The sequence below is a fragment of the Curcuma longa genome, chromosome 1 (genome assembly GCF_044706935.1).
Source record: "Curcuma longa cultivar G26 ecotype Majalengka, Jawa Barat chromosome 1, ITB_CL_G26_1.1, whole genome shotgun sequence".
Classification (NCBI taxonomy): domain Eukaryota; kingdom Viridiplantae; phylum Streptophyta; class Magnoliopsida; order Zingiberales; family Zingiberaceae; genus Curcuma; species Curcuma longa.
The window spans coordinates 18,313,831-18,332,650 of NC_133861.1; the positions used below are offsets into that span (position 1 = coordinate 18,313,831).

At 36.3% G+C, this 18,820-nt stretch overlaps 2 protein-coding genes and 1 pseudogene across 8 annotated transcripts; 1 reads left to right on the forward strand and 2 right to left on the reverse strand.

The window, feature by feature from the left end:
• Nucleotides 1-1,249: 1,249 nt before the first annotated feature.
• LOC141838517 (uncharacterized) lies at nucleotides 1,250-8,878 on the reverse strand. 7 transcript variants are annotated; one of them, XM_074726026.1, is made up of 4 exons: nucleotides 8,787-8,878; nucleotides 6,852-8,495; nucleotides 6,617-6,775; nucleotides 1,250-2,574 (listed from the first exon to the last, which is right to left on the reverse strand). In XM_074726026.1, exon 2 carries the CDS (start codon nucleotides 8,283-8,285, stop codon nucleotides 7,008-7,010), a length of 1,278 nt encoding a protein of 425 aa, XP_074582127.1. In that variant the 5' UTR covers nucleotides 8,286-8,495; nucleotides 8,787-8,878; the 3' UTR covers nucleotides 1,250-2,574; nucleotides 6,617-6,775; nucleotides 6,852-7,007. The 7 variants fall into 7 exon arrangements, with proteins under 7 accessions (XP_074582127.1, XP_074582154.1, XP_074582135.1 ...); XM_074726053.1 differs by lacking the exon at nucleotides 8,787-8,878 and having other exon boundaries at nucleotides 1,250-1,549; nucleotides 2,268-2,574; nucleotides 6,852-8,647; XM_074726034.1 differs by lacking the exon at nucleotides 8,787-8,878 and having other exon boundaries at nucleotides 1,250-2,185; nucleotides 2,268-2,574; nucleotides 6,852-8,647.
• An 887-nt stretch (nucleotides 8,879-9,765) lies between these two features.
• Nucleotides 9,766-13,941, forward strand: LOC141846462 (uncharacterized; annotated as a pseudogene).
• Nucleotides 13,942-15,945: 2,004 nt separating this feature from the next.
• On the reverse strand, nucleotides 15,946-18,693 carry LOC141841095 (tRNA (carboxymethyluridine(34)-5-O)-methyltransferase). Its single transcript, XM_074729220.1, has 3 exons — nucleotides 18,621-18,693; nucleotides 16,727-17,876; nucleotides 15,946-16,297 (listed from the first exon to the last, which is right to left on the reverse strand). Exons 2-3 carry the CDS (start codon nucleotides 17,836-17,838, stop codon nucleotides 16,213-16,215), a joined length of 1,197 nt encoding a protein of 398 aa, XP_074585321.1. The 5' UTR covers nucleotides 17,839-17,876; nucleotides 18,621-18,693; the 3' UTR covers nucleotides 15,946-16,212.
• Between the last annotated feature and the right edge of the window lie 127 nt (nucleotides 18,694-18,820).

Sequence of the window (18,820 nt, forward strand, 5' to 3'; positions counted from 1 at the left end):
ATGGGTAAAAGTAGAGAGACTGAAGAAGCAATGACACAATTTAACCACTAAGGAAAGCTTGGGATCGAGTTGAGCTCACATGATGCTGCACGCTTTGTGGTCTCCACTTAGGACATAGCATAATTGATGGGCGTGATGGCACATCGCCTGTGGCATTAATTATTATCCTTGTCATTAAGTCTTATAATTTGCCAAAGAAATGTAAAAAAAAATGCTACCTTTTCTCTTCCGTTAATGAACCTTCCCTCACTTCATGCAGCTTTTAAAAAGACATGGTGCAATTTTAAGAAAATCGTAACCTTATCATGTCTAGACACTAGAGTGATTTCCAATCTCTGTCCATTTTGAGAGCGATGGGTGTGGAAAAAGACAATCGTATTGTTGTAGTTACATTGAAGATGAGTGATTGATTTTGTCTAGGAACCACAAGGGAACTAGAAAAAAAACTCATGGCAATTGTATTGTATGTTGATCTAAATGCTATTGGAAAAACACGATAAGCTAAATTAATCTCCTGTTATTAGATGCTACTTATTGCACCCTTTAACTAGATGTTACTAATTGCGACATATGTATTATCATAAGATATCACTGTACATGTGAAATTAGAATTTAAATTGATAAAAAAATGTCTTTAAATTTAATAATCATTGGTTGATTGCAAAAATAAAGCATTTTGTCATTGTGGTGTTTTTTTAATAATGAAAAAAATATATAAAATAATAAGACAATAACCTCGATCAATATCTACTAAGAAAAGATAGGGCAAAAAATTTGGAGAGATATAACTAAATCCGACATTATTGGATTTGTGTAAAAAAATTTATTTTTAGTTTTATTTTCTGAAAAATAAAACTGGGGGAAAATAATTTTCGTTAGCTACACCTTTCAATTTATTATTTGGTGAATTGAGCAAAAAATAATAATAAAAAGATTTAATTTTTAATTTGTTTCTTGGAAAAAATAAGAATAGACGGTTTTACAAACCAAAGATGAATTTTATAACATGAGAAATATATAACTGATGGAGAATAAGTTGAAAACATAAATAAATTATAGCAAACTGTACGACATCGGAATTAATGGAGAAAAAGAGTAATATAAAAGGGGGGAAATTGAAATCCTGCATAAAAATATGAAAGAAAAAAAAAACTTGTTACAAATAAAACACACTTGACATTAACCATATTATTAGACTCAATTGATAACCAACATGACCTTACAGGAGTAATGAAAGCATATAATTGTAGAACCGGAAAAAGTTCATTTTTTTTGGAAGTGATATTTTTTATACCAGAAAAAAGTTCTATTGATTGGCAAAATCATATTTTACCAGTACCTCACATTCATAACATCTTTTCAGAAGTGAGCCAATATTTTGAGGCATGTTCACCACTTGGAGTGCTGCAGGGCAAGGGCACAAGTACCTTTTTGCCATTCTTCTAGTGCGCCATCTTGATGGAGTTGGCTCCTTTATCCCAACCTTTTTGAAGTTTTTTACATGCTAGCAAAGCAAATTCCAAACTGTCCTTCCAAACTATCCTGCCATCTGCTGAAACAATTAGAACAACATCAAAGGACATGTTAAAGCATGCATCACTACGGACCCTCCCACGCTAATAGATTACGGAGCAGCTTGAAAAAAAAAGTAAAAAAGAAAACTAGACCTTTTCCTGTAATATGTGGAACAGCAGATTAACGTGATCATTGCACTTTTGCGTATTCAATTATTGCCAGTTAGAAAAATAGCACAAACAGTGGCCAAAGACAAATTAGAATCACTAGAATGACGCAGTACAAATATATAAGACGTGGTTTCTTGAGTACAATTACAAATTCAGTTTTAATCATGCTATATGTAAAATTGAAAAGTAAAAGATCCAGACGAACAGCAGTCTGAAAATACTTCTCTCCAAGGTTTACTCAAGTCGACATCATGTTGGTCGGCGGCGATGCTCCACAATATTTCTAGGTTTCATTAGATAAGTTCTCAATTGGAATGATAGTCACCTAGTATCATTAGAAATTAACCTCGCTTCTTGGTTTCCTTTCTGGTCTAGATAAAAGAATAAAAAAAGCCTGAGACTAGTAACTAGTAGTGTTATCAGGGACAACAAATATGAAAAATTTTGCAAATCTGGGAGTCCTTTCACAGCGAGATCCTTGCAAAAGAAATTTGGGAAACCTGCCTCACAGAATACCTTGTGAGAAAAACTGATTTTTCATAAGGGATAAACGCAGCAACTGAACAAGAGGAAAGCACTGACCTCACCACAACATCCAAAATTTGAAGTCTGGAATCCAGATTCCTAGCTCCAGAATAGCCTTCTTTGATTGCCAGTACGACTCCAAATACTACTATCTTGGAGCTAAATCGGTGGCTTCATTTTGCTGAAAAACAAAACCATAAGAATCACCTTGAGATTTGTTGGAACACCAGGAAGAATCAACGGAGGGAGATCTTTTCTCTCCCAGTGTCCTCCAGTTGGGGCTTCCTCCCATTAGGAGCGGAGTGCCTAGTTAGCCACGCCCAATGCCCATCCTGAACTGCTCCTTCCATAACAGCATTGTACTCTGTGGTAAGGAAAGCCAAGCTCGTCAGCTTCCTTTTGATACTTGAGTCATCAAAATATTTGCGAGACTGATGAGAGATGAAACCAAGGTGAGAAAACATGCAAGACTGTGCCAAAGGCAGGAGTCTAATTCAGAAATATCACATTTGGATGAGATTCAATAACAATTACAAAGAACATCATTATTCACACAACAAGGTCCTACTTTTATATTAAGAAAGGTAGCAAGTCAACCAGTGTCTGTAAGTCTTGTGCCCTTTCACATATTTAGCTGGTGAATGATTCAAGCAATGCAAAAGAGAAACCATGAGGCTGATATTAGGTGCAGACTCATGTTAACTACGCACTTAAAGGTGGTACTTATATGATTACTCAGCATTTGTTTGATAGGTTGTCAGATGGATTATACTCGTCAGAGTAGCTGAACATAGCTAACCTTGGTCCAACTCAATATAGATAACACAACTAGACTATTTACTAGACTGTTGAAATTAATGTACGAAGGGAATATATTTATAGTTGCCTTGTGATTGATAGTAAAACTTAAACCCAAATTATAGGACTAATTTCTCCTACAGAGACGGAGGGATGTTCTATATGGTGAATGATTCTACAAAAGAGTACTTCACCATACTATAAATTTACAAGAATAACTTTTTCAAGGAAATGCATGTTACTATGTGATATGCCTACATAAATATGTCTGCACTACAGTCAGGCTAGGTGGTGTCAAAGCATTTCTGTTTCTAGCAGGACCATAGTTAACATGGTTATTAGATGAAAATAGAGAGACTGTTTTGATAAATAAAAATAAGTTAATGTGCATATAACTAGTTGAAAAACAACCTTTGTAGTAACAACTAAGAAGAGAAGGAATCTTCGTACTTTTTTCCTTCCATGAAGCTTCTTTAAAACCCTTCCTTAATTTTCCTCTATATTACTTCTATCTGATTTGAGTGGAAAATACAATACATTTTCGCACGAAATAGAGCTTAAATCCATTTTAAACAAATTTGAGCAACGAGAGAAGGAAACTTCATTTAAAGTGTATAAACAGTCTAATTTTACCCAATTAATAATTCCTAGTATATACATAACAAACTTTTAAAGTTTAAACCTTAAAATATTTTTTGACAATAAAATATCCACAGCATTAATATGTTATATTTTGGTACATATAAAGCATATGTATTTACTTGTATATCAATTTAATTGAATCTAAAAAGAAATCAACATAAACTTTTTAGGTGCAAAAAAAAAATCTACTTGGTAACTTAATGTTGTTTCTATAGAGGATTAGTTACATCTGAGAATGCATTTTAACTCCAAATTATTATCCTGTAGTATTGTTTTGACATTCAATTGTTTTATCATTTGTTCTATCATTGCTATATTCTTTTTCAATTTTTTAGTCATTCTGTTGAAGCTTCAGAATTCTTATCCTATCTCTATTTATTAGTTGTATCTTCTCATTTAGTTATTTTTATGCAATTATATGTACCTTAATCAACTGGAATTAATAGCATAAAACCATTCATTAGTCAATTTCACTTGGGGTTGTACAATTGCAAATCCTGTGTTGGAAGAAAATAATAATATCTAATCAATAAAGTTACCATGCAATGATTAAAAGATGTTGAACTGTTTTTAGAATTGAGGTGCACCATCTCTATAAAAGGAGTCTTAATCACTTCTTTACAATCAATGTGAAGATTATAAAATTGGCAATCTTCTTTAATATTTCTTTCATTTACTTTTATTTGGCAGAGATGAAAGCAATTTATGCAGCTTTAGTTTCATATTTATAACTCCCTTTTGCTTCTAATTTGGTTTTATTATTATGTTAGATTATATGGTGGAAACTTTTGCACCAACAATCTAGGGCAAATTTGTTATATGAGTCTCAATCTAAGGCAAAATTGTTATACGAATCTCATAAAAAATTTAAGGCAAAATTTCAAACCACACACAACTTCTACTTTTTCCCAAATCATGCTGCCTTCTTTGGAAATTTTTAAAAGGTGCACCTTCTCTCACCTTTTCTTTACACACTTCAAACCCCTACCTTCACAGAATTTATATTTTTTTTCTTGATAGTTTCGAGGATCAAAACTTTTCCATTTTTTTGTAAATTAGAATATCATTGGATTCGTGAAAGTGATTTCTATATGAAAAAATAGTTGAGTTAAAATGAGTTGTTTTGGTTTTGGCTCAAAACAACTTAACGGTCATCTTCAACTCTAAAATGAAATCTAAGTCAAATTTAAATTTCCAACACTTTCAGGAACATATTTTATGACCAATATGAGCCTTTTGGGGCCATCAAGATGTTGTGGCCTAAAGCACTTTGATAGACTAAAACAATTGATATTGGTCATCCAAGATATCATGTGTCAAAGACATGATATGTGTTCCTGGATCGCCTAAATTTGGTCTTACTTTTTGTTTTGAAGTTGAAGAACGCTTTCAAGGTGTTTTTTTTACCAAAACACATTGATGGTTCAAAACCACTCATTTTAACTCGAGCATAATTTTTTCAGATAGATGACTCTCCACAACTTGAATCACAAATAATATTTGGAGTTCTCACATTCCCAGAATCACATATCAAGTCTTGCATGACTAAATCAAAGTGTTTTGAGCAAAATCACCTTGATAGCCCAAAACAACTCGTATTGCTTATGCAAGACCTGATGTGCTCCTGTGAGTTTGGAAAATATAAATCTAAACTTAGTTTCCATTTCTGAATTAAGGTAACTAGGTGTTTTCAGCTAAAACACTTGATGACCCAGAACAATTCCTTTAAACTCAAACATAAATTTTCAACTAGACGTCACTCTTATGAATCTAATAGTGTCCTTATTTGTCAAAAATGTCAAAGCTGCAGCACTCAAACAACATTAAAACTAAAAGCAATGTAAATTTTGTGAAGCTAGATTTGAAGTGTGCAAAAAGAGAGAAGGTACAAGAAGGTGTGCTTTTAAGAAATTTCCAAACAAAGGATGCTGACTTGAAAAAAAAGTGAAAATGAGGTGTGTAGTTTTAGAAATTTGCCAAAATCTAATTGATATCACCCATAGGGAAAAAAAAAAGATGTGTAGGTAGAGGTCTTAGAAAAACATTTACATGTCTCCAATTTCATATTTCTAACCTTCTCTTCTAGTTGTCTTCTTGTTGTGTTAGAATATTTGATCAAGATTCTTGCACTAACAATCCAAGGCAAAATTGTTATATGAATCTCAACCAAAAATCTAATAGATATCACCCATGAATAAGAACTTGACTGATTAGGTAAAGGTATTAAAATACTGTTGCACCCTTTACACTGATGCATTTCTTTCACTTTCTGGATATGAGCCACAATTTTTATTATTGAAAAAAAAAAACCCCAGGTTAGCTTATTACTGTTCCAGGTTGCATAAGGATACTTTTTATAAGATATTGGCATTGTGTCAAATAAACACTAGTTTTAATAAAATTGATTGATGTCAGTTTTAAATAGTTCTCCATGTTTATATAGAATAATCTGCTGACCAAAGGCCAACTGGAGAAATGTGGATTACCTTAATTTAATAGAATATTGAAGGAATGTTTTGGTTCCTACTGGAAAAAAATCTCTTCTAGAATTTTAATGTTGAATTATATTTAAGCACTCTTCTTCCCACAGCTCATCACTGCCGACGTCTTTATCAGTTCGATTGATGCATCTATTAAATAGAAGTTCAAATGGTAATTCAGTCATTTTGTTTATGAGCTATTCCATACTGATATAACTAGGAAGATTAATTAATTGGATCTGATTAGAGCATTTAATATGTTATTGTAATGTTATTTGCAATCTAGAAAAAAATCTCTAGATTTTTTTTCAGAAAAATAATTTTTAGATCTTACAATAGCATAAACCTGACAAAAGTACACCAGTAACACTAACAATAAAGGGTATATATATAGTTGTGTGTGTATTTAAGAAGCATTGAATGATCAGGATTTGAAAATAGAGCAGAACCACAAACTGACATCTGAGGCTAGACGGAGTAAATTACCAAATGATGAAGTATAACTGCAATATGCAAGCTTGCAGAAGATTACTGTAGAAGATCCTCGAGGGAATGCTTCTCCAAAGTTCATTTGGAGACTTCTATGAAGTCACATGAGGATTTGATTTCTGGATGTCAGAAAGGGGCCTTCTTAAGGATGCAAATCTACAATCAAAAGTTAACTAGGCATAGTTTCCACAATTTACATGGGCTAATGAAATGAGTATGTTATTATTCGTACCAGGATCTGGAATTTTTCTTCAATGCTGCAACAAAAAAGAGTATTTTTTTGGCCAAACAGCTTGTATCTGCTCATAGCCTACCCAACTAGAACTCCTAAAAGTTAAGCACACCCAAGTGCCAAAGTTTCTGGAAAACAGAGAATTGGACATGACTTCTATTCCTCGAATGAGCAAAAACATATTTTCTCAAGAAGCAAAGGCCAGTTCTCTCCAAGTTGTTGTGGGTTTAGTTCCATTGCTACCTTGAAATTGTTCATACTAATCGCACATGTATCTTCCACAATTCCAACATTACCTCGTACATGGATGTTGTTTCTTGGCCAAATACCATTTATGTGCTTTGTACAATGTTGAAGACTAGGACTTGACTGCTTCGCTAATGCATGTTCTCTACCTACTCTCAACTTGATGCATGACCTAATAAGTTGTTTCAAATAAGCATCAAGAGCATGATTCAGCACATGAGCTGATTCCAATTTTACATCTTCCAAGCCCTGTGCTTCAGCTATCTTTGACATTGTTGCCTTCAAAACCTCAGTATGGCATAGTTCGCCAGCATTATGATTTCTCCAATAACTGTCACTAGTAGAAGTACCTGCTGACAAAAATGTCTTTCGTGCCCCACCAACACTTGCAGCACAAAAAGGAATCCCAAGTGGAGCCTGAAGAGGGCCTCTGAAGGGATCCAAATAACTTGAATGATCGATGTCCTCCTCGCCTCCTATGGATGTTGCTTCTGCATGTGGATTGCTATGTACACTACTCACATCAAGCAGAGGTGTTCCCTCTCTCCTCCTCTTTGCTGTTGGCGGGTAAGAATTAACATGCTGTTGCTGCAATGGTCTCTTTAACAAATACAATCGACCATTTTCAGTGGAAATAGTCTCACCACGTGGTATGGAAGGCTGATGTGCAGCAATATCTGATCTTGGAGTTGCTCCAAGGGAGCTGGACCAGTCTTTTGTCCTGCAACTATCGATGCCAGTCCTGGATTTGCAGGGTGATGGTGGCAATATATCCCCATTCGACCAAGTTTGAGGCACTACTGATGGAGCTTTTGAACCATCATCTACTTGAAGTGATTTCTTTGGTACATCCACAGTTGGCTTTTGTGCAAATTTGCCGCGATCAAGTGGTGGAAGTGTCTTTGCTTGGGTAGCATTCTGAAGGATTGCACGAATGAGATGGTTGTGGAAGGGGATATTCTCACTACCGAGTAACGCAGTACATATTTTGTTGAACTCTCTCTTGCTCAGCTTCTGTGACAAGAAACCATTCAAAGACCTGAAGTATATGTGTGCACGATCCTGACCAAGGCGCTTCAATATCTGAGATTTCAGGTCATCAAGGTCGATCCAAGAATTCTTTGTGCCTGGTAGTGATGGCGTTGGCTGAGGATGCAGCTGCAAAGTTGGTGGCGGCGGCACCGGCATCTCTTATGAACGCTAACCACAGAAGCAATCACTAAATAAACTCATAGCTAGAACCTCCCAACTTATATAAACTCTGTGAGTTTAACCTTTATCAGGGCTTGCGCCTTTTCTTACAAATATTATACATAGTTGGCAGCCCCATAACAGCAATGTAGGCGGTAATAGTACCTTCCAAGGGAAGATCCCTCAAGAAGATCAAGATCGAGAAGCCTGACCCAAAAAGGTGCGAACTTGAAGTTAAATTTTCAACGAAGAGACAGTGAAAACCCTAATAAATCAACAAACTACCAGAATCAAAACCAATTTAACACCGGTCAATCATAAAACGTCTCATTGTGAACCGCAACCGGACGGAAGAGCCAAGAGATGATCCGCTTCGGGGCCGAGATCCGGGAACCGGAATTGAGCAAAGCAGATCTCGGATAGCAAGATGAGAAACCGAATAGACAAGGTAACTCAAACCTCGTGCGGAGAACTGAAAGACGGGAGAGCGGAGCTCACCTGGCCTCTGCGCGAACTACTAGAGGCGGCAGCCGCGGTGGCCTCTGGTCACAAGTCGATGCCGGGGCGCCGTTTTCATCCGGCGGCGCAGGTAGCACCAATCCCACGCCTCTCTTCTTCGACGTCGCGTTGAATTAGGAATTGATCGAGCTGAATCGGTCTCCTTTTTCGTTTCCTTCTCTCTCTTCTTACGCATCACTGAATGGTTACTCGGTCATACCCTAATAATTACCTGCCTCATGATTTGCCGAAACTTCAGGCACAAAGTAGCCCGACGATGGACACAACTTTCATACTCAGCTGACCGAACCGCCTCCCCACCACGTATTTTAAAGTGGGTATACTTTTGGGGATCAAGTTGGGGTTGAACTACTCGACGTTTACTAATTAAGCTCAATCTCTTGTTAATCTGGGTTTGGATTAGTGAGATGCGGAAAGAGGGTGCAGGCATTTCGTCCTGTGTAGAAGGTTGACTTAAACTCTAATGTCAACCGCTTTGACCATCGTTTTGGAGTTGTGTGGCATGATGTTAGTGAGAAGTTTCAAATGCACACAAAACCTATTCTCACTAGTTCACAAAAAAGGCACTCCACTCAGATTAAAAAAAAAAGTTTTAAATGCATTTTTTTTTATCAATTATTAAAAAAATTCAAAATTAAGTGACTTTGTTAGGTAGAAAATAAATTCATTACAATTTTCAATCTAATTAATAATTAAGCATTTACATTTTTAAAGAGGGTTATATATATGGCAATTGTTTTTTAATTAAAAAAATTACTACTAAGCATATGGTTTTTCATTTTGTTACCAAATCACAAGAATAATATTTCTGAAAATATTTTTTAAAAATATTTATGACAATATCACATGTACCTCAACCGAACATAAAATAGATTGGAATATCTAAATTACAATCACATTGTTTTTTTTCTTTTTTCCTTTTTGGGATGAAACACATCGTGTTTAATATTGCACATAAATGAAAAAGGAGGACCTTTTATTTCTTCTACGACTCCGCATCTTCTTCCCCTCTTCCTTCTCCCTCTTTCCTTTCTTCCCCTCGCCAAAAAAGATCTAGGGTTAGGGTTTTCGGCTTTGGGACTGAGTACCACATCAACCCTATGTAGGAATCTTCAACGAGGTCCGCTCTTGCTTCACTCGGTACACTGATTCCATCTAGCTCAGTTTCTATGCGATTTCGTTGAATCTCTTCATGAAATTTTCAAAGGCGGTGTCTTTTTGGTATTCGATGTCACAACTATAACTGCGGTTGATGTTGAATATCATCTAGTGTATTTTGTGATCTATTTGATTGATAAGCTTGGGTTCTGTTTGATGAACTGGAATTCAGTCGATGCTTATGTTGGTTCTGCTTACTTGGATACGTCAAGATGAACCGTCTCTCTGTGGATTTTCTAACTGGTGCTATTGATTATCTGTTTGTTTATTCTTTAGGTTTTCTATGAATTTGAGACTAGAGATGAATATTAGATGAATTCTTGTGTTGATGGATTGCGTGTATGGAGAGTAGAATTGGAGACTTGGGAATTAGCAAACTAATTAAGCAATTCTAGAATATATTTATTGATTGAAAAAGGGGAGATCCTTGTTTTTTCCATGATGAAATTCTCCTAATATGCAATTGTTTACATGTAGGTAATTTTATAATGTTTGAGGAAGTGCAGAGAATGATGCTGTAGTAGTTTTAAAAGAGAATGAATTGAGATTCTATAATACTGTAATCTTTAACATGTGGATAATGCATGAGGAATGATAAAGAATGATGTAATTCAAGAAGAAACAAAATGAAAATCTCCAAAGTTACAATATTTAACGTGTATATATTGTAGGGAAGCATATAGAAGATGGAATTGGAAACTTTGTAGATCTCCTTAATGGATGAATCCATTAATGAACTTGGTTTAACAATAATACAATAATGTCACATTTTTTATTGCAAAGAATTGCAAGGAGGGAGTAAGCCAGTCCAATAGAATCTTTAGTTCTATACTTTTCCTTCTCAATATTAACTTATATAGCATTGAATTGATTTATTTTTCTGTCTTGCTATGATTGGAGTGGGAGAGAATTGGAATGTAATATAATTTTGGTCTACTGGAAAACAGTTTTACTGATCCCTTGGAGGTCAAGGGGCATTGTATGAATCTGTAGTACTAGTAACTTACTAATTTATGTCGAGGCTTAGGCTTGTATGTTGCAAGTGCAGCGCATTTTTCTTGAAAGAACTGAGTAGAATATTCCCCAACTCTAGGCAAACTTGTAATGTAACATCTTTGTGTCCAATTCAGCTTCATCTACTTTTTCTTTCTCAAGCGAACACTATGATGCCCTGGCTCAGTCGATTTCCAATGAATTGCAATTTTCTGGGTGATACAATTCACTATGTCCCAAGAACTACATGAAATTTCTATTCACTTTACAAATTATTCGCATCTTCTTCCTCCCTGCATCCTGTCCAAGTACTGATTGGATATGCATGTTTTCTTTAAACCAACTTGAATTTATGTGTATTCGGCCCAAATTTCTTATATTATAAGCAGGCGAGCCATTTTGTACATCCTTCTGACACATTGAATAATATGGAGACTTTGTGCATCTATGGATGGTACAACCCTCAAACTAAATAACTTTCTCTGTACTTTTTTTTTTTTTTTTGGTTTTTTCTTCTATCCTTGTAGTGCTGTAGAAGGTGATTCCTATATGCATCTCATTTATATCTTTTCTGCATCACACACTTGCATAAACATTCTGTGATTGTCACAAGTACAGTAATTTGTTGCAAAATTGGCACAATGCAGATGCTGCTGTTTTTTCATTTTCTTAAATTCTAAAAATGAACCTACTGCATACTTATATCTGACAAACCTAAAAGTTAGCCCTATTATCTGAAGAAACTAAAAGATATTGGATGTGTAGTGTTTGTACAATTTGATAGGCTCATCATGACTGAATAAGGGAACACAAGTTGCAACTTGCAACTCCATATGCTAGTTCCATAGCCTAGCTCAGTACTTGTAGATAGAAAATGCTTCAGCAGCCATACTTGGTATATGTTATGTTATTCACCCTACAAAATAACACATACCATTATTTTTTGGAGATAATAAAAATAGGTCACCTTATTGTTGGATTCTGCACACATTAGTTGCTTAAACCATTTTGGTTAAGGAAATTCCCAGTTAATCTATCAGATCAGGAACATATTTTGTCTCTTTGCTTTCTATGCCATCCCAGATATCTAGTTGTTGTGCATTGCTCAATTTTTCTGAACTTTCTTTATCTGATTCTATTTGTAGCATCTAGAGTCCTGAATTATATGATGCTACATGCTGTCAAGAGCTTTCTTCTTGTGATTTGTTAACACCAAATTGAGGTTACCTTCATGCACCATATTCAGATTTTGAGCAAGTTTTGAATTTGATTGAATTTTTCTACTGTAAGCAGTCATTGTCTTGAATGAGAAGGTCATTGCTTCCATCATATTCTTACTTTACAAAAAAACAATAGAATGCCTGCTCCAGGATAGAGGGTTCATTTGAAGACCCTGAGTAGCTGGTATGTTAGGGCCTCATTTAGTAAGTACTGATCAAGTTGGAAAGATCTAATATGATTAATATTTTTTTTTTAATTTGTGTTTGGTGGATTCAAGCTATGTGATACTTGACATTATTTTGATGTTCAAGCCCATCATTGTGTTAATGATTTTTCAAGCCAATCATTATTTTGATGTTCAAGCCCGTCATTTGTTGACATTTTCAGGCCTACGGTAATGGTTTAGAAAGCAAAAGACAGCCTTGTGCTCCTCTGATGCGATGGAGTTTCATGCCAAGCCCCATCCTCTTAACTTGGATGATGTACAAGTAGATTGTAACTGGGAAGATGTGACTTGCCCAATTTGTCTGGATTTCCCTCACAATGGGGTCATGCTTCAGTGCTCTTCTTATGACAAGGGATGCCGGCCTTTCATGTGTGATACTAACCAGGCCCATTCAAACTGTCTTGAGCGCTTCAAAAGTGCATATGGGATGCCTATTGTTGTTAAAGTCACATCAACAACACATGGTGCCACTGTAGTTTGTATTCAAGACATCTCTTCAAATTCTGGCAGCCGACCCGCCTGCCCACTATGTAGAGGGGATGTAACTGGTTGGGTTGTTATCGACGAGGCCCGTGTATACTTGAACATGAAGAAGCGATGCTGTGAAGAGAAGCAGTGTTCATACGTTGGAAATTTTACTGAGCTGCAAAAGCACACTGAGCTAAAGCATCCTCATTCGCGCCCTTCAGAAATTGACCCTGCTCGACAACTTGATTGGGATAACTTCCAGCAGTCTTCAGAGATTATAGATGTTTTGAGCACTATACATGCAGAAGTACCACACGGGGTGGTTTTAGGTGACTATGTCATCGAGTACGGTGATGCTGAGACCGGAGACGAGCATGAAGATTTCCCTCGGAGTAGGGGTAACTGGTTGACCTCTTGCATGTCTTGTAAGGTATTCCATAGAGGTCCAAGAAGCCGACAGAGATCTAGACGAAGTGGAAGAAGAAGCAGTGATCATTCGGGCTCTGATGGTTCAAATGTCGGTGAAAACTCTACGAGATCAGTAGATATAAGAGGTTTCAGATTTGTTGAGACTGATGATGAGCTTCCAAGAACAGGTGGCAGTAACACAGAATCCATTGTGATTCCAAACCACTATCGGTAGGGTCAGTGTTTTTTCCCCTTTTTTTCGCCATTGTGAAATCCATAGGTGCTCTCACTAGTTTGATGACAAATTGTCTTAACCTTTTTCAAATGTTTGTTCTGTGTGCAGATATGGAAGCCATAGATCCCATTTCTATGATCATCGACCATTGTGAATGTGTTGCAGTGGGCAGTGGTTCATCCATGGGTCGAGACTTCTTTTGACTCTGTTAGATCTCAGTTCTACCTTCTACATTGAATTTTCGCCAGCTAGTCATCAAATTCCTCTGTTCATATTACTGGCTAGTAGTGAAATACATCCTGTTATGTTGTTCGAATTTAAACCAGATGTCAATGTGGTCAATTTACCTTTTTTTTTTGTCAAAAGCCCTGATATCTTGTGAAATGTGTGTTTAATATGTTTCAGCAAAGGTTATTTGGCTAGAAGTAGCTTGTGTAAATCGAAAGGTGTTATGACATACTGGAAATAAATTCTGTTAGGATTATTATGAATAACAGTTTGGATCGAAAGTGGTGCGAAAGAGTTAAGGAAACTTGTTCTAAAAGTATTTGGGCTGTGAAATTGTGAAGGTCAAAATTCCGGGAAAACCCCGTTGCTTTCGATACCAGTCCATACTACCTGCCTTTGATTTAGAAGGATAGATATGCAATATTACATTTTATTTCTATGAGTGAACAATAATATTTAAAATTATGTGACCGAGATAATATTCTTTAGTATTTGTATGTAAATCTGATATCTTTTTTATTTCTAGATATACATTCTAAATCCGATTCATTTTAAAAATTTACATCGATATGAACTGATTTGAGGATGTTATTAATATTTTTTATGTCCCAATCAATGTTGCATGAAGCAAAGTGAAAATTCGGTGCGATTACACATGCACTAATTGAATTGAATACTGTTTGGTTTATGGGAATGGTCGTTAAAAATAAATACAGATTTTTTTTCCAATATCAATAACAACAACAACCAAGCCTTATCAATATTCACAAAAATCTTATATTTAGAATTCTAAATTAATTTGAATTATAATTATTCTTAGGATTTATTATTATTATTATCATTTTTGTCAATTTATGTATCTATGTAAGAAAACTCAACTACTCAGGGGGCGGAGCTACAGTGGGGGCGCATGGGGGCGGTCGCCCCCGCCCCCCTTAGCTCCGCCCCTACTGATCAAGATGAAGTCCTCCGCCGTGCTTATGCTATTGATCGCTGTCCTCGTGCTGCTCGCCGAAGCTCTGGCCGCAGTGGAGTCCGCGACATGCGACGTGTCGCAGTTATCTTCCTGTGCCAGAGCAAGGAAGATGCTTTATGCTCTCGCTTACTTGCTCTCGCGCGGAGGAGAAATAAATGGCGGACCAAATCGATGTTGATTGGCGTTGGAGCCTTCCCTGTCCTCCGCCTCTCCTGCTCCCTCTCCCATCTCGTTTGGCCGTGTCGATCCGAATCACTTTCGGGAACACTTTGCCGGCCAAAGGTTGATCCGTGATGGAGCACCAGTTGGTCCGGTGGCTGAAGGCATTGACCTTGCTGCGGCGCCGCCGGTCCAGGTCAGGTAATTTTTCCGATTTTCCCCTCTCTATCAGATCTTAATTTCTGTGCCTTCTCTTTCGGTGAGTGGGAATGAGAGTTGGACAAATTAGTCATTTTTTAAAATAAAAATCACTGCTTATGTGAAATTTAGCAGATTGCGGTTACATGATTTGGCTATTCCTTTAGCATTGGAAGAGTTGATCTGAGGTGTGTGGAGTATGAGAAACAAATAATTAGTAACACTTAAAAGGCGGGATATCATGCTGATACATTCGAGATATTGGTTTCTGCATATTTGATCATAGTCGATGGATACTAAGATCAATTGTACCAAGTTCATCGAATTGCTGATGGGGAGAAGAGCTTCCGGTCAGAGCTTGTATCAAGCCCCAGTCTTTTGGTGGCGCTGTTGAGATTGGTGAAGGATGAGCGACATCCAAACGACATTGCTATATATTGGGAATTCTCCTGTAACAACTACTAGAAATATTACATCTATTTACAATAAAGTAAGACTATTATAATGAATTAATTCATAAATTAACTTAATCAAAATTTATTGAAATCATTAATAAACAATAATATTGAAAATAATATGCCAAAATTAGTATTCTTTATCATTTGGATGTAAAATCATAGTTATTTCATTTGGAATTCAATTCATTTCAAAATATGTTGATAATTTTCATCGTATTAACTATCTGCAATAACAAATTATATATTAATATATTCTTTTAATCGCACAAAGCAACGATCCACCACTAGTTATAATTAGTTTTTAATCTTAAATACTTTTAAATTATTTATAATTTATTAAAAATGTATTAACATAAATTTTATTTACTAAATAAATAAAATTGTAAAGACAAGTATATGGCTAATCAAGGTCTATAAAAGTTCAAGCTCATTAACTCTTTAATAAATTGGAACAAGTGTCGTAAGATAAAAGATTTGAATATCATCAAATTCAGCTCAGTTCATGTTTTACAGACCTAAGCTGATTGATCATGTCAATAACAATACAAAACATGGACACCATAAAATCAACAATTGCCAGCGCCGCACCAATAATTCTAATAATTGAGGGGGATTCGAAGTCGCAGCCAAAATTCTCTCAAATGAATCTACAATATCGAGCAATTATCGTGCATGGTTTAGATCTTTTCGAGAACAATACACCAATTCGATTTGTCATAAAATTGGTCGACAATTGATGCATTATTTATGCCCGAAACCAACCTACAAATCAAATCAACAAAAGTTAGAAAACTAAGAAAAGGAAAAACAACAATAATTAGGAAGAGTTGCAGTCAACAATTAATGCAACATAGGAGGAACTTTCCGATAAATAAACCTACAACAAACCAGTTGTTATCCATAGAGAAGTTTTATGTCATTAAATCAGATTATTAAATAGGTCCTGAGTTTTAAAAAGCTTGAACTTAGACACTGAGCTTATATTCATTGGAGAGCTGTATAAACTATTTTGAAGTTCGGCACCACCATAAATAATTCAATATTTAGATCTTCTAAAGTTGTGAACCTTAGGTCGAACAGAATTTTAACTTATGCAACTTTTATGAAATAACTAAGCTAAAGACACGCATAAAAAGGGTAGATTACCAACCAAAATTGGCAACATAGTAACTACTAGGCAAATAGGCATACCTTTGGAGTTCGCCTTCAACAAAAACATGGTAATAACGGTTGTATACCATCGCTCCTTTCTTATCATCCTTCTTTGCTAGTCCAGATTCAAGTGCTGAAGCTGATGCACCACTAATTTCAACACGATGATATGGCAAGTGCCAAGGAACAAAATATTCCTGCTGGGTCTCAGATTGGCCATCGTTGGGAGAATACTCTCCCTCTGAAGTGGAACACGAAGTAGAAGCGCCGACCATAACTTTGTCTGTTTTTGGCTCCACTTCTCCAGCAAACAATCTGCTGGATGTTTGCCTACAACTTTCATCTAACTCGGGGATACATTCCAACTTGGTTGCAGCATTACCACGAACAGGTGGATTGCTTGACTTCACCCACTCATCATCATACTTATGACAGAGAGGTGTCCATTTAGTAAGTAGTGATTTATCTTCTTGTTCAACAGCCCACACAGTGATTAAAATCAGCCCACCCTTCCGAACAACCCTAACCAACTCCTCTATTGCTTTTATCCGTCTGCTCTCAGTGCTCAGGTGATGCAATACCGCGATAGAAATTGCAGCATCACCAAAATTCTCTCTGTAAGGAAGGTTAACAGCATCAGCAACCATTACTTCGTGTCCTTTCCTTGTGCATATTTCAACTAGAGAAGGGCTTATATCACAACCTATATAGAAGCAATCAGGGTTCAGGCCAAGATACTTCCCATTTCCACAACCAGCATCCAAAATGACAGAATTTGGCTGCAAAGAGTTCAAGAAACTAGCAACTTTTGGCCACTTAGCAAATCGAGTTGAGCTGAAATGAGGTGCAATTGCATCATAAATGTGATGAACATACTTCTTTTCAATGTCTGGAGTGGAGCAGACACTGGACGAGCAGGTATTCTCCACATGCAAATATGAAGGTTCTGGGGAATTAGATGGCTGATCTAAATTCTCTGACAATAAATTTGTTGAATGAAATTTTTGAGTGTGGCGTAATGATTCCATGGTCGACATTCCAGAAAACCTAACACCCACAGAGGTATCTGGATGCAGTAGAAATGCTGCTTTTAACAGAATAAACGAATTTGTAGGTTTTGAATATAGTATTGTGCTGAATCTACCGAACATAGGACCATGAAACTCCACTCAACTCACTAGTTGTGTCCCTACAACAAGTGAAACATAATTTAATATTAGCATTCAATAACATTGAATATTTTGAGAATAAGTAACAATAAATAAAGATCTGTAATAGATCAACATCAATACTTCAGACTTCTATGGTTGTTTGTAAATCATGCTTCATCAAGAAATCATTTACATTTGTTTGGAAAGAAGCAAGTAGGTCATTCACACCTTGCATATAACCATACCACAACTCAGTGCGACAAAAGTAGTAGTAATCATAAGTTGAAAGAAACAACTGCCACATTGTCACTGAATTATCAGGTTCAGGTAAGCAAACATCTTAACCCAACAGTTACTGTTAGTTGTTTCTTCAAACATAAAAGGAAAATATCTGCAAATTTATCTGTAATGCCCTAAAGGGAAAAGTTCTTACTAAGTACACTGCAGTGGCATTAGCCTGACTTGCTCGGACAGATTTTACTCAAATCACTACATGACCCAACAATAGACCTTGGCTTAACAAACATGCAATGCGCAAGGATCCATACCAGAGCAATACAACAAGAAACCAAACAAGAGTTACTTGAGGATAAAGCTAATGTCACCAAAGAATCTGTTCCACTAGCTTGTTGCACAGATCACTAAGAATCCGCAAAGTAACAACCAAGGCATGGAAACAACCACGAGGAAAGCAGAGGAAGAACTAGGGAATTGTCGATGAGATCGATCCTAACAGGTCAAAAATAGTTGAGTTGAGAAGAGGAGATCGGCCTGTCACGTACCGTCGAAGACATCTCGGTCAAATTTGGCTGACGGCGAGAGTTCCACTGGAGCGAAGGCGCACGAGGAAGAAAGTCTGAAGAATAGGGTTTGAAGTGATCGTGTGGTCTGGCCTGGCCCGGAGTTTAATTGGATCGGAGTAATGGGTTTGACCGCCTAGGGTTGGAGGAATTCGCTAACTACGTCAGAAGAAAATAGTTAT